The sequence below is a fragment of the Stylophora pistillata genome, chromosome 14 (genome assembly GCF_964205215.1).
Source record: "Stylophora pistillata chromosome 14, jaStyPist1.2, whole genome shotgun sequence".
NCBI classification, from domain to species: Eukaryota; Metazoa; Cnidaria; class Anthozoa; order Scleractinia; family Pocilloporidae; genus Stylophora; species Stylophora pistillata.
In genome coordinates this window covers 21,921,607-21,937,041 of record NC_142532.1, presented here as the reverse complement: position 1 = coordinate 21,937,041, position 15,435 = coordinate 21,921,607, and the positions used below count along the sequence as shown (strand labels likewise).

Genomic DNA, 15,435 nt, shown 5'->3' with positions numbered 1-15,435 from the left:
TTGATTGATAATATATTTAGTGAATAAACCCCTTCGGACGGCTGGTAGGTCGGCTGATAATGTCCGCGTCTGAGAGATTGTCCAAAAAATTAATATTTGGCCGAGAAGCGAAGCTTACAGGGCAAATATGAAATTTTAAGGGGGGAGGTGAGGGTAGGAGTAACCTGTAATGGCTAGCATCCCCATTGGGGATGTATCATTCGTTTATGATTCAATTGGTTTTTTTTTTTTTTTTTCGCTACAGAGGGGTCTACTGGGCACAACTAATTGCTTCTCGTGAGATCACTTTTTCCTGCTTATTTCAGTTTTTTGTTCACAATACACTTGAATACGGAGGAAATTCAACCCTTTCGCGCAGAGTAGAGCTATCTTCAAAGGAGAGGTGCCTTCAAAGTATTTTTTCGGGGGGAGCTCTTCACAGTATGACTTTTTTTCGCAATTCGTCTAATGGGAAATAAATTCAAATTCCGTTCTCAAAAATAAGCATTAAAGGAACAGTTCTCGGCACATTTTTCCAACTCCTCCAGCAGTTTGTCCCGTTAAACAGTTTTTAACACGACAAAAACGAAGGTGGACTTAAATTTGTGACAAGTGAAGGTGCTGGAAATTTTCAGGCGCTGGTCAAGAGAGAGCGCTAATTAACTAAGACTTTTCCATCATTCTGTACCATTCTGTACACTTGTGTTCTATTCAACGATTCAATGAAGTGAAAACTGGTTGAAGATCCAATTTCATTATTCAGGAGAACTCAGAGGTAGGGTCTAATCCAGAATGGCGCTTAGATGCCTTGCTTAGCTTCAAAGCTCTTTGTGTCCGCCATGACAACCTCCAAACATCGTCCACCAAGTTAATCTCATTCATAAAACTATAGTGGCGTTATTCAGAGACAGTTCGCCACCTAATTAGAAATATATAATTGCAAATTATTGATTATTCTTCCGTCCCGGCCTGTTGTTAGTGGTAATTTGGTATGTTGGACTTTCATTGAGACGTTGTAAAGTTAAGTATGAAAATATGTATGGGGGAATTAAAGAAAGGATGGTTGCTCTTATTTACATATTCTCTTATTTTCTAGAGTAGTGCCAATGAAACAAAGGGTAGAGTTTTAATTTTGTGTTAATAGTGGTCAGTAACAAGTTTAACGTAGTGCTCGTCACATCATGCTAACTATGTTGCAAAAGGAAAGATTTACGTTATAAAGTAGGAAAATGTTTGAATTGTTTTCGATAATAGAAACGAATACAAATTCGTTTTTGGCCATTCATTGTGGAAGATAAAACCAAAACTTCTTCCAATGAAAGAGCAGCCTCGATTTCCAGTACCCGATCCAGTTTTCCTGGCTAACGGCCAAACAAATGAACTGTAATAGTCCATTTTACAGTTGTGTGCTTGGTTACCAAGCCTTTGAACGGGAGTGAGGCTAGGGATGACCTTGTTATGATACAAACGTTGCTGCCTTTCAAATGTAAATCACTTTGTTATCATGCTAACTAGATAGAGGTCTCTATCACAACAAGGTCATCTTTAGCCTCACTCTGAATCAAAGGCTTGGCAACTAAGTACACAACTGTAAAATAGCCTATTCAGTCGGTCATTTAAGAACCATTGAAACAGCTCGATGTTTATTTATGTTCCTGTAAGCTAGTTCAACTAGCTTACGTTTCCATGAGACGCTCTATTTGGGTAGAGGTGCGTTACCGTTCATGATTGCTGTGTGCATGATATGGAAATGGCTTCAGGTATTTCTCTCTAAATAGCTAGTGGGAGAGAATCATGGGAATAGGCTATTTCCGAATTCCCAAAAGTAGTTCCGAAATGGGCAATTGATTCGTCGGGCTCCTTTCTATAGACTGTCTTTCCAACAATAGGTTCCTAAATTTAATATTAATTCTCCTTACGTGCCGCAACTCTTCTCAGAGACAGAAAATTGATTCTTTTATTTTGCTGTTTAAGTTGACTGTAGTCACAACTTAGGCTGGTTTTATTTTCATCTCAACTTTAGACAAAGAATAATCGACCCCAGTCCACGCCTGCCATTGAATACCCACAATTCCTTGAGAGCTGTGCGTGCCATTCTCGTAGCTTCCTGTGAGACATGCGCGTTGACAGTCATTAAACCACCAGCCGCCACCGGCAACTTGAGCGCACTTTAAGGTGGATCGGTCATAATCTGTATTTTTAGTGGAGAATTTCATCCCATTGTGATACGAAAACGAGTCCCCTGCATCGCCTGCGCAAGGAAAAAGCAAATTTAGTTTGGTTTGGCCATCCCCATAAATTGTTTCTTTTCCGTGGATTTATTCGGTTTGGGTAAAAATATTTTCCAAGCCGACTGTTGAAATATAATTTTCCATAAGTCTCTGGCATGCCATCTTTGATCACCTGTAGGAATTTTCCAGCATTCCAGCCCAATGTTAAGGTTTTTTTCTGTAAGCATCCAGGTATAATTATACTTTCTGGGTAGGTTATCTTGTATTTTCTTTCTACTTATCAAAAACAAAACAAAAAACCAGGAAAAACAAGTTTTGTCGTGCAGTAAGAAATAAAAAAACCCCTCGAGATTCTATGCAACCTACTGAAAAGAAAACCGCTGGATGTATGTATTGTTGAATAAGACAATGACCGGCAGAATCGAAAAAGTGAAAAGGTTAGCCCAGGCTTCAATATCTCGTATTCCTCGCGTTTTGGCAGCCTCCATAGATCTCATCCCATCTTATCGTCATTTCTCACCTGAGTAACTTCCAACAGATATCTGGTATTTTCGTCTCTCGTCCAATTGACATCCTTCATACTCTGCGTACTTCTTAGTTCCATTCAGGGATTCGAGATCGAATCTCAAGGTGAAATACGAGCCACCAGTAAGTCTGTATATTTTCTCCAAGCCTAACCAAAACTCTCCCGTTAGATCTCCTAAGCCTTCCTTGTAGGCATTCCACCCACGATCAAAGTCCAAGGAACCATCAAATCGTCGTAGGGTAATCGCCCAACCTCCTCCGCCGTTCTCGTGGTCGCAGTTCACTCCAAATCCTCCTTTTCCATCCAAGGGATCGATGCGGTAAATACCACTAAGTTTGTAGCCGGATAAAAAGAGTGCGTCACAGCTGGCAAGAACTTGAGAAGAAAAACATGCAGTCAGGGTAATCAATTAAGGCTTCTAGGTTACATTTAACGCCGGGTGATTCCGTGCTGAAGTTCTTACAATGCGCTCAGATATTTATTAGATAATGTTATCAGTTCCCACATTCGTGCACGATACAGTTTGTCGAGATTAAAGCTTGAAAAGAACTGCAAGTATGCTTCGAAGAACAGATAATTTCACCAGATGAATCCACGAGTATATTTTCAATCAAACGGAGGCTTTCCTCAGATTAGAATGTAGACTTCACATTTGGAGCGTTTTTTGATTGAGTATCGCACTAAATTAAAGTAATCAGAAAGAAAAATACGTGTAAGAGCCAAGGAGAACTAAAAATAAAAACAACCGAATTGCTCAAAGCGCGGAAAACGTGCGCGACCAATTGGTGACTGGTTTAGTTTTGCATCTGATTGGTTGAGAGAATGATGCGAGTTTTCTGGACCAATCACAGAGTGGAGTAAAGCAAAACAATGCAATTTCGGATTACTCTCGACATTCAATCGAATTATCTCTGATTAAAAATTTAACACCTTACCTGGAGCATAATTTCCCAGGGGACAAGCAGGTGCGCTGGGTGCACTCTGAGCAACGACAGCGCCATCTTTTTCCTTGGTACAGTTCTGTGTTACATTTTTGTCCTGTTCAGGCAGGGCTTTCTGTGTCACCGTCTGTGAAAGATTAATTCCTCGCAGCACAAGCTCTAGATCTGGTATTATGGAAGTGTAGTTGTAAATTTCTGCCAACAGGCGAGACTGGTTTGCGAATAAAGAGAGGAATCCTTCTAAGATGGAAGCTTCAAATTTTGCTGAATAAAAGAAGAAGAATGATGAGTAAATTATCCACCATGTCCAAATACATGTAATTGAGAAGAGAAACGGCAGTTGAGTGACTAACGTGTTATGTTTTGAATTTTTGCCACAAGAAGGCCTGAAACAAGAGTTCTTAGCATATCTGCTTCACTTGCGTCCTCACCAGAACGAAAAATCTCGCAATTTATCAATTTTACATGCCTTTCTGCGTTTTATTATAATTTTGTTGGTCCGCAAAAGTTCATGTCACGCGAAGAGATTCGTGCAGAAAATAAATAGATCATAGGACGGACGCATGGTGTCTTACCCTGACACTGGATAGCGGCTGACGATATCGGAGAAAGCGCAGTATTTGTCGGACTAGCAGAGGTCGCTGTTGAGTAATATTGAATTGGACTGGACCGATGAACCAGAACAGAAGAAGATCCTCTGCTGCTGAGACTTGGTGTTGGACAATGATGTACTGTTTCTGTGACAGAAGCACACGAAGAGACTGAACTGGAAGGAGAAATTTCGGGAGCATCAATGCACTTGGGATCTTAGGGAAACAAAACAAGTACAAGTGTGAGAAAGCAATAATAAGTACACTATGTGGAGGAACGGGAGGGAAGGGACTATAACCCCCCCTCCCAAGGGAAAAAAAGGAGTATAACAACTTGATACGTCTCTCACCAGAACTTCCATGACAGACATGAATCACCATTTTCATGTTAGACGTGACACAATGCCCTCCATCGTAATTAGAAAGTGAACTTTTCATTCCGTTTGAGGTTGCTGAGGAATAACAAAGATAGTTATTAGATGAAATTAGATAGTCTCAATTCAGTATGACTTAAAGAAGGTGTCCTTATATTGAGCAGGAGAAGAAAAGCGTAGAAACCGTAATGAGTTGAGGTAACTTTTTAAAACCTTACCTATAAAGTAATATTTTGTTCCAGGCGCAAATTCTAGACTGATATCCACTAACTCATCTTGGCGGGGAGGACTGTAGACTCTAAAGACCATTTGGTAGTATTTCAACTCCAAAGGACTTTCACAACTTAAGATCCTTCTACCATTTGAGAATGTAGGAGCTGTTGTGTTTATTTTGCACATATCATACTCTTCTTTGGTCACAATCCACATGTTTTCGTACATGAGTTCTTGTGGGATACCGGAGTCTCGGTTCTGCAGGACGCTTCCCGGATTTGGACATAACACGTTGAGCTTAGAATGTTGAAGAACGTTAATCTCCACAGTTTGTTTGAACCTATTAAGTAGTCAAGGGAGAAGACGAAAATTTTGAAAAACGAACAAGGGAAATTATCAATAGAAAAAAGTTTTATAAGTAAGATGTACACGCATACAAGTACCTTACAAAAAAAAAGTGTCAAGTGACGAGGAAGAATTGAAATGCAACTATATATATATTGACTGGAAAAGTAATCAAACCAGCATTAGTAATAGATGTGAACAAGCATGCATGCGGGCAAAACAGCTAATGGACATTAAAAGAACTTATAGCGCTAAACCATTTTAAGTTAACAAGAGCTTAATTGATGGTAGAAAGGGAGGAGTTAAAACCAATGCTTCAGACGGAGTTCAGTGGAAAAACTCACGACTTCCTTCCAGTATGTTCAGTTACCATAAATAATGGCTTTCAAAAGTTTGCCTCGGTAAACATATTAAGAAGAAATTTCAAATTTCAGAAACACTCTTCGAACGAACTTTCAGTCACATAATAAGAGTTGTCTTTCTCAGTAACATGCATGTTATGTATACGCGAGCAGTTAACAAAAGATTTTTTTTTTGTGATCAACACTCACAGTGGATTTCGCGGGTCCCAATGTAAAGATGGCAGAAAACCAGCAGTAACAAAGGAGACAGAGATTAAGAACAACAATTTCACAGCCTGTTGTGGTTTTAACATGGTTAGTCTCCAAGAGATATTATATTTTCTTGTTATTCACCCATCAACGACGTTTGTTTCGAAGTCTCCAACAGTTGAACTAAGGTTGGGTGTCGATGTCATATACAATTACTGTTAAACTAAACGCTTGGCTGATGTAATTAAAGACCGCACTAATTGCTCTACGTAAAACGGCTGCTATGATAACGGGTTTTGTTTATTTTGTAATTACAATTACGTATCAGCGTCATTTTCTCTTCTGAGCAAAAACAACTAAGTGTTTGGAACCTAGAGTCACGGAAAGTAACCGCGTGATATCTTAACTTAGTGCAATAGTTCACATTTTAGAAAATTCAATATTTCTTGAGATATGTAACTTCATAATTCGTGAAGCATATAACTAATACCTGGCTAATGAAGTTTGAAGCCTTTTTGATACGTCTTTCAAAAAGATATGGTCATAAAGTCATTTTTCCGAACAGGCCAATCACATTGTAAAAAAGGACAATCCAATTTACTAGTCCCACGCCTGACTGCATCTGAAACAACTCAACTGAAGAAATAAACTGACTTTTTGCATGAGAAAGTAAGACGAAAACAAAGCCGTTTTGAATTATTTTGGGAAGACTCTGTCTTCAAAAATGCTATGTATTTATTTAATCTGACTTACTTTACATTGTGTGGGGAACATGTGTTCTGTCTGCCGTTTAATACTCTTACAGCTCACGAATCTCTCTCTTGGGATTACGAGCTAAGCTATGTTTTGACATTACTAGCGAAAGTCGATTAAGTGAGCTATGTCAGTTTTGCACGAAATTGTACGAAAAGACTAAACTGCAGGTTATAGTCGACACGACCATCTGTTCATGACTGCAGTAGTAAATGATCTGCGAGATTTGAAGGAAAGATTTGGGAATATCATATAGAGAGAGGTCTCAACTAGAGCTACCAGTTCATACTGAGTTTCCATAGCAACATATTGAACAAAATTGAATACGAGCCAACGAAATTGGGTCTACTAATTTAACGAGGAGAGAAAATTGTGTTTTCCTTTTTTTTCTACCTTTTTTAGGGAGTGTATGAGTAAGCCTCTATTTCACGTATTTGACTCGGCTTATAAAGAAAACAACTCTGAATCAACCCAACTCCTGGCCTCCTTTCAGTTCACTTCTACAAAACTCCTTTTCTTGCTAATATACTTTCTCTATTCCAGCGAAAAAATCCCTCTGTGAAAGCGTATTCTTTTCTTCCTAAACAAAAAAAATCACCTACGCAAATGAACACCAGCCTCGCCTTCAGATCTTCCCTGTGAAACTGAATTTACATGACTTGTGTAAATCTTTCATCTCATTTACATTTCATTGTTCCTCGTGGTCACTTCACAGGGAGTAACCCGGAGAAACCTATCTTTTAATATGTCTAACTTTCAAACGTCACCAGAGGCATCGAGGAATTGCTTGGGCCTCCATTGCTTGCACTTGAAGACTTTATTGACGTGGAGTGCCTGTTCATAATACGGTTTTCCACAACATGACACACGGTAAGAGTGAATTAGTTCAAATCATAAGTTGTTGTCCAACCCGCAGGATGAAGTTTTTTAATTCTGATTTAAAGTTGGAGTGTTTCGAATTTGTTCTCGTTAAGTATAATGCTCAATTCACATCTACGTTAAAAATACGATCGAAAAAATTGATTAAATACTATTTCGAGGGAGAATTGAAAAATATGTTGAGTCATCCACCCAAGCCATGTATTGAATTGATTCAGTCAGAATTTGCATTGTTATCTTGGTGTTGAAATACCATAGCGTGGAAAAATTGTAAATTACCTTCTGCTACCAAATATGTGTTGAAGATATCTGACTGGACTGAAAGAAAATTTGCAAAAGAGAGAAATCCACGGCTATTCTAACTTGACAAACTCGGGAAAGAAAGGTTGCAAGACAGAAAACATCGGGATATTTTAATGAATGGATTTTTTTCTTGAGTTAAAACTAATTATTTGACAAATAATTTATCTATTTTATGACAGTCCATGGAAACGCGTAGAGTAATTTTGATTATACTTTCTGCCTGGCTCGTAGATGGAATCAAGTGAAAGAAAAAACCACACGAGTTGGGATAAAGAGGAATCAAAAGTAAAGAACTACATGAAGGTAAGGCACAGCTTCCATTTTGCTAAAAAATAGGCAAGGAATGTGCACGTGTGACTGCTTTTCCCATGGGATCTGTTGCACATGGTCCTTGTTTACGATTTCGGCCAGAAATATCTAGCTTTGTAACGTTTTGGCTTCAGTAGATTAGTTTAAAGTTTTACAAACTATTTCACTCAACGAGAATAAGGCAGCAGAATGTTGACGCGCAACTCAATTTCTGGGGCCTATGAGACAAGGAAAAAAGTCAATATTGAAAAATGAATTTCATAAAGATTTAAAAACTTGCTCAAGGTGGCTGACAGGCCATCTTGGTTTTACGAGGAGGAATATTTTTGTTATTAAAGCACTTTTTCAAGCTTCTTGGTAACAAGCAGTTTCTATATGAACAAGTACTCGATCATAATTATGGAAGTCACAATAGAAAATAAAATTGTACGAGCTACTGGTATACACCACAAACATGTGCTAAGAAGATGTTTTGGCACTTTTCAACGATTGTTTTGCAATCGAACACTTAGTTATGTCATCAACAAAGAATGATCAGAATTTTTGGAATTTTTGGCCGGATGTTGAGGGAAAGTCGTCTTTTTTGAAAATGTCAAGTTTCTTCATCGAAAAAGGCCAAAAAGGAGGCATACATCTTCGCCGTGTCATAAAAATCGAGTGGAATCTTTTTTAAGAAAATTTTTTTACGAAGCACTTGAAAAACTAGCAGCTGAAGAGATGCCTCTGATCCACTTGAATTTGTTTTCAAACCTCGTGTATTTGCATTAAACTCGCACGCTTTTGACATTTGCAAAATGGTTAGTTGCGGCCTAATTGCATTATATTTGGATGACGTAAATTTATACCTGCTTCTTTCTTCTATTGATAAACAAATTGCAGCCCTTATTCGAAATAATTTTTAATTGGCAAGAAATGGTTCATAACAGCAGGGCTTTTTTGAGTTCCAAGTTTGTTTCATATACAGTGTTCAAAGCTCTCTGTCGACTTTACCACACTGATGAAATCATGATGAATGAGCAGGTTTCCTATACAATTATTAAAACACATCATCTCAACTGTTTTTAAACAGGCCCACGAAGTTTTACCAATATCAGTCATTCTTTTTGCCATCTTATCGCGTCTAGTCATAATTTTACGAGTTTTTCCATTTGTATTTTGCAAGATTAGCATTGTCCTTCATTCTGACACAGCTGTCTGTGTTGTCTTGCAGTTCCTATGACGCCCCTCGTCGATGAAGGACCACAAGCAGGAGATGGGACGAAATCAAAGACAGCAAAGGCGGGTGAAAACGAGTTGGTCAAGAAACTTATCGTCTAGAGGTATTAACTGTCACTAACAGCCGCAAGAATTGAGAAATTCAGACTTTTCATAATCGAAAATCAACGCTTTCAATTCTAGGTTTTATATCGGGTAGAAATTACTGAATTTATGAAAAGAATTTGAGGAAATATTTAGGGAAGGCAAGAAAAAAATTATAATTATTCTAGATTTTAAGATTCGAGGTAACGTGAAGTTTTCACAACTGCAATTAAAGAGAGCTTGAAATTGGTCGACTTAGCTTAATAGTGATCGCCTCTGGTGCGAAATGCTTTGTAAGAGCAACGATTCTCTCTGAAATGATCACAAGTGTAAGTTTATTTCGATTATCAAGTGCTTTTTTCAGTTAGTTTTTCTGGCAGAAGTCTTATAACGTTTTACCCAGAAGTTTCATATTCATTCAACACGTAATTCGACGATTTACTAGTTGTTAATTCAGTTGTCAGACTGTAAAATCTTCGCCAGTTTATTTCGTGAGTCTGTTTTGTCATAGTTTTCAATGAAATGTTATCAAAAACAAGGCAAGAGCACTAAGCAGTATATCAAATGTAAATCCAAAGGTTCTTAGAGCTGTATGAGTCGAAGTTTTATCTTAAGCAGTTATTCGTAGTGTTTAGACTTATTATTACTATGTTTGTAGAATGCCTACTTGTATTCATCAATTGTTGTAAACCCATTCAACCCTGAACAAATAAACAAAAAGGATATAACATCTGTTTATTCCATCTTTTGTCTCTTATCAACAATACGAGTAAACAAAAAAAATTAGCGCTTTTAAAAGGGCCTGGTAAGAAGTCAAAATAAAGGCTATCTCTTTTACTTTTTTTTGCACATGGAGGGTCGCCGAGAGGAAAAACCCTTCTGTGGATTTGAAAAAAATATATTAAAACAAAATATATCCTTGGCTTTTGATTGAAGAAAATCTCCTTGACGAAGCAAGATTTTTTCCCGCCAAAAGACTTGGAATATTTTTGGATCAACACAAGGCACGATTCAAAAGCGCAGACTTGTTTTTCCTTCTTCTTATTTTCCCGCCAAGACTTAGTTTATTTTTTGTTTTTTGTTTTTTATAGTTTTTGGATCAAAAACTTCCCGGTTATGATTTCCCGCCAAATGACTTAGTTTTTAGTTCATTTTGTTGCCAGTAATAATTTCCGGCCAAAATATTTAATATTTTCCTGAATAATTGTGGCCTTTTTAAAAGCGCTTCTTATTTGGTAATTTTGCGTGAATCAAAGGGATGAAGTCTGATAAACTTTATTCAAGCCCATAAATTCCTTTTATGTTGTGCGGCATCATCTTTCAAACCTGTAAGAAAAAAAAAAAGATTTCGTTCTAAAGCTTTTGAGGATGTTCTGAATTGAGGTAACGGCGAACACATTTTCTACTTGCTCTACACAATGTATTTGCTAAAACCTTCCTCTAAGTTAAGTTTAGAGTTTCCTGTGAAGACGAATAAAATGCTACGCTTCTCGAGCTTGGTTTGATATCTAGACAAAATAATCATGAAGAGTCGCTAAATACTCATGATAAAATATTATTAAATTGGTTTTTTCCCTTAGCCCCTAGTTAGATTAATTACAGAAACATCCATTCCTTCGCAACATGTTGAGACAAAATTGTTGCAACGTTAGATATTATCCCAATTTACGGTAAGTACATTTATTTCTGATCCCTGAATCTTTAAATGTTATTCCCTATCGCAATTTTTGAGTGCATAAATCTATATATCATGATTTTGTCTACAATTTTCTTTTCCTTATTTCAATCTAAAACATCGTTATTTGTCTGCTACAATTTTCGATACACCAGGCTCAGTTTAAAAGCCACAGTTTATAATAGTTAATTATCGGCCAAAATCTGCTTCATGTTATAATAAGTACATGTCCTTACATCGTTTATCGTCAAATTCAAGCTAAATAGTTTCAAATTTAGACAAATCCTTTAACGCCAAAGTTCTAATTGCAAATTCTCTCCTCTACCTGCTACTCATTCCTTTGTAAATTAGTGATGAAAATTTGGTGTTAGATCAAGATAACTTCTGCCTGATACGTTTGAGTATTCTCATTACCTGTGTGCTTGATGTTGTATGGATATTTCAAGGAGAAGTTTCATGTTAATCACTTCTGGGAGTTCAAGGGTTACTGAGTCGTTCTGAATTTTTCTCCGTTGCTAGCATGGCGTACGTTCTTTGGAGTTCACGTTTCTTTGTTATATTGAGATAAAACCAACACGTCCATTTATATATTCATTCTTAGTCAGGAACCCATTACTTGGAGCAATCAAATGCCCTTTGTTAATGCCATGGTGTTTTCACTGATAAGTCTATTTTTGGTTTAAATTTACCACGAAACGGGATTCCCTACGATTAGCGCGTAGTTAATTTAGAACTTTACTCGTGAATGTGTGAGCTCGAGTTACCTATTTCCCGGAAAAAGATAATCTTGAAATAAACCATTCTGTGAAAATGCCGTGACATCAGTAGGGGAGTTGAATGCTCCAAGTAATGGGTTCTTGTCTTACTACATTGAAATAATATCAAAGTGGTTTGTAACAAATCATACCCCCACAAATTGTCTATATCAAGAGATGCATCCAAGGTGAAAAATGTTAACACAGTAACGTCAAATGAGGTCAAACGGCCCCTTTTCGACGTTCATATACCAATAACTTTTAAAGGTGCTCACTAAGATTCTTTCCACCCTATCTATACTTTTTATATCTAAAAATGCATTCAATTCTCCTAGAAAAATATGTATGAAGAAGATTCAGACACTAGTATCACCTGGTATCCTTATCGAAAGATGCTCTTAAAAATTAAGAGTTATAAATATACACAAATATACAGAACTTCCAGTTCTGCTTTGGAGCAACCTTCAGTAACTCAGAAAGTGTTTTAAAACTTTAGCGTGGAGCACTTTTGAACAGGAAAAATTAGAGTCACTCTTAGATTAGATGTCAACAGAATTAATTCCCATGGGTGCGGATCAAGACATAATTTATCCCTCCAAATCAATACGTAATCGAGCAGACAAGTGATGAGAACAAAGAAAAATATCAAACAGGACATTATTAGCTGATCCAACACCAAATTCTCTAAACCGACATCAAAAAAATTGTGTGGCAGATAGTAAGGAGAAATCATTTGGGAAATCTTGGGAGTGTAAAATTAAAATAAAAAAAATTAAGCAACAAATAAAGCTATCAACTGACCTGTATTAGTTGTGCTTGTCTTCGGAATGTTGATCTTGCAATTGATAACGACCAGTCATTCATTTCTGTTACATTATAGCCTAGTGAAAGATGCAAAGAATTTATTGTTGATGGCAACCAATGAGATTCCGAGTCCATAGTAATGGGAATAAAAGATTTAAATTTTCTTTAGAGTCCAGTCATCATCATGGCCTGAAAGGAAGGGGGGGTCACGTGGTCTTGAGGGGAGTGGGATTAGTAGTCGCATCCACAGTATATAAAGGAAGATGTATAGAAAATTGGGCAAGATTTCCGTATAACCCCATACTTCATTATGTATACAATTGTTGGATAAAAGAAAACAGAAGCAAAACAACAGATTACCTTTGGGACTTCGGCTTTGTATTTGATTGGTAGGGGGTTATACGGAAAAATTTCCGAAAATCGATTAAAATTCAAATTTGTAGTAATTTCCTTTAATCCCTTTACATCTTATATGAGGGTGATACTTATAGGAGAAATATAAAGCCAGGAGTTGCTTAGAGTTGAAAGCTAACGTAATATTTGAAAACGATTCAGTCATGAAATTCCAGTTGTTATATTTACCAAGTGTCTCTGGTTTACTACTCTTCAAAAGTTTTAAAAGCGTATTACTCCCTTAATGCTAGTGGAAGATGTCGCTTTGAGTTTCCTTAAGAAGAACTCTGCAGTTTGTTTTGGCAAACAAGTTTAAAAAAATCTTGAAGGGGAAGTGAGATAGATTTGTCACTTAAAACACAAGATTATCTAACTCAGCTCTCCCAAGGCTGAAAAAATATGCTCGCAAATTGTACCGGATTGCAAAATAACGAGAACAAAACAAGATAACTTACATTAACCAAGACTTCGGTCCTCTCACAAGTGGTCTGCTGTTGTCGACAGTGACAGCCACGTGGGAGAATCTTTACACACCAAAAACTGATATTCAAGGCTACTCATCATTTTTAGCTTCGACGCTCAGACGTTAGAACAGGTTTGAACTTCCTAAGCAGCGATTTACAAGGCCAGAAACAAGAAGCCTCAAATCAAACAGCCTGAAGTAGCTCTGTGCTCAGCGTACGAAGCTCCTGACGGAGCTATGATGAATACTAATTGGTGAAAAACATTTGCAATGCAAAATATTTTCGCCTCACAATCGGTATGCAAAATAATTCCGTGGGGGTAATGCAGAGGAGAAGGTGTGATTATCTGCAGGTGATGCTTTGGGCTGGGAGGCCGATTGTCTTTCTTGAAGTATTGATTTTCCAAATTTATTCTCTGAAAACATCTTTTTCTTGACAAGAATAGGCTTAAGTTTGATCTTTGAAAACGACCGATGAGTTTGACGCAACCTAATAAAAACAAAAATGAAAAAGCAAATCAGTCCATCTCTAATAATGTTCCCATCTAGATCCGGTACACCTGGACAAAAATTCAGGCCTCGATGAGGATCAAAACTTTGCCCCAGATATAATTCGAACGGCGCTACCCATCGACCAAAGAGGGGGGGGAGGTGGTTAGGAATAAGGCAAATTTTAGTCATGATTGATCCATAACTTTTAATCTTATCTACGGGTCGAAATGTGATTTATGTCAAATAAAGCACTGGTGATATTGCATGCCGTGTTTATTTAGGTTTGATGGCAGGGCAGGAGAAAAAAAGGACCCGCGTTTTGCCTTTTAGTCAGTCATAAAGCAATAGCCTCCCCCCGCCCCGCCCTTCCCCGCTCTGAAAATTGGCGAGCCCTTAGGAGGGCTTTTAGCAGCGTTTACGTCCTGCGATAGCCTCGTTCTCTGATTGATCCGTATTAGCACAGAGCTGTTACCACGTACGTCTGCATACTGATTGCAAGCACTTCACTTGAAAAGCGCATTTATGTAAAGCACGAAGACCTTTTTATGAAGGTGTCACCACCTTTTCTGGGTATGTTACAGATTACAGCTGTCCATAATTTTTGGCAATTAGACTAAACTTTAAACTTATTGTTATTTGTTTTGTAGTTATATGTTCGGAGATACTGGCACATCTAGTGATATTCATAAATCCGAATGGAAATAAAGTTTATTTATGTATGTAGATAGCCATGGATGATTCATTTGTCGGCCTTCTGTTCTATATTGTTAGTATTTTAAAATCAGCTTTTAGTTTTGCACACGGCCGATAATTCGCCTACATTGCATCCTAAATCGTATTTCTTTTCAGCGGGTTATTACCATCGAAAATGTCTTCTTTTCTTCGCGCAGTGAGAAATGGCCGAGTATCATATAGGATTACACCAGTTTCAACACTTCTCTAGTTAACACTCTTTTTTATTCCCAGTTAATAGCAGTTCGCAGTACAGCAACAAAGAGTTTAATTAGTATGATGCACGATCCTCGCAGTAGATAGCGCTATTTAAGCAATAGCGAAAATCAGACCTGAAAAAAATCAGGCCTGTACGGGATTCGAACCACTGACCAGTGTGATACTAGTGCAGCGCTCTACCAATTGAGCTTACAAGCCAACTGGGAGCAGGCCGTTAAGTTGATTCGTAATAAACCCGTGAAAGTGATAAATCAGATACAATGAAATATTGGTTCGAATCCCGTACAGGCCTGATTTTTTTCAGGTCTGATTTTCGCTACTGCTTAAATAGCGCTATCTACTGCGAGGATCGTGCATCATACGTATCTAATACCGCAGTTCAAAATATATGAACTTCATATATTTCATTGTATCTGATTTATCACTTTCACGAGTTTATTACGAATCAACTTAACGGCCTGCTCCCAGTTGGCTTGTTAGCTCAATTGGTAGAGCGCTGCACTAGTATCACAGAGGTCAGTGGTTCGAATCCCGCAGAGGCCTGATTTTTTTCAGGTCTGATTTTCGCTATTGCTTAAATAGCGCTATCTACTGCGAGGATCGTGCATC

At 37.7% G+C, this 15,435-nt stretch overlaps 1 protein-coding gene and 2 long non-coding RNA genes across 3 annotated transcripts; 1 reads left to right on the top strand and 2 right to left on the bottom strand.

The window, feature by feature from the left end:
• Positions 1–1,080: 1,080 nt before the first annotated feature.
• On the bottom strand, positions 1,081–4,988 carry LOC148717065 (uncharacterized). Its single transcript, XM_088744892.1, has 6 exons — positions 4,860–4,988; positions 4,618–4,719; positions 4,253–4,483; positions 3,672–3,941; positions 2,731–3,111; positions 1,081–2,230 (listed from the first exon to the last, which is right to left on the bottom strand). Exons 1-6 carry the CDS (start codon positions 4,948–4,950, stop codon positions 1,971–1,973), a joined length of 1,335 nt encoding a protein of 444 aa, XP_088601018.1. The 5' UTR covers positions 4,951–4,988; the 3' UTR covers positions 1,081–1,970.
• On the top strand, positions 3,916–10,021 carry LOC148717064 (uncharacterized). Its single transcript, XR_015995271.1, has 3 exons — positions 3,916–7,373; positions 7,917–7,988; positions 9,205–10,021. It is a non-coding gene; the product is annotated as an uncharacterized LOC148717064 (long non-coding RNA).
• LOC148717063 (uncharacterized) lies at positions 10,014–14,094 on the bottom strand. The gene is made up of 4 exons (XR_015995270.1): positions 13,376–14,094; positions 12,525–12,604; positions 11,383–11,517; positions 10,014–10,619 (listed from the first exon to the last, which is right to left on the bottom strand). It is a non-coding gene; the product is annotated as an uncharacterized LOC148717063 (long non-coding RNA).
• Positions 14,095–15,435: the final 1,341 nt, after the last annotated feature.

Excerpts from the sequence above, each read along its gene's own strand:
- LOC148717065 (XM_088744892.1), bottom strand. The coding sequence starts at position 4,950 with ATGGTCTTTAGAGTCTACAGTCCTCCCCGCCAAGATGAGTTAGTGGAT. Across the intron at positions 4,720-4,859 it reads AACAAAATATTACTTTATAG|CAACCTCAAACGGAATGAAA; the intron begins GTAAGGTTTTAA and ends GTTATTCCTCAG. Across the intron at positions 3,942-4,252 it reads AGCCGCTATCCAGTGTCAGG|CAAAATTTGAAGCTTCCATC; the intron begins GTAAGACACCAT and ends TCTTTTATTCAG.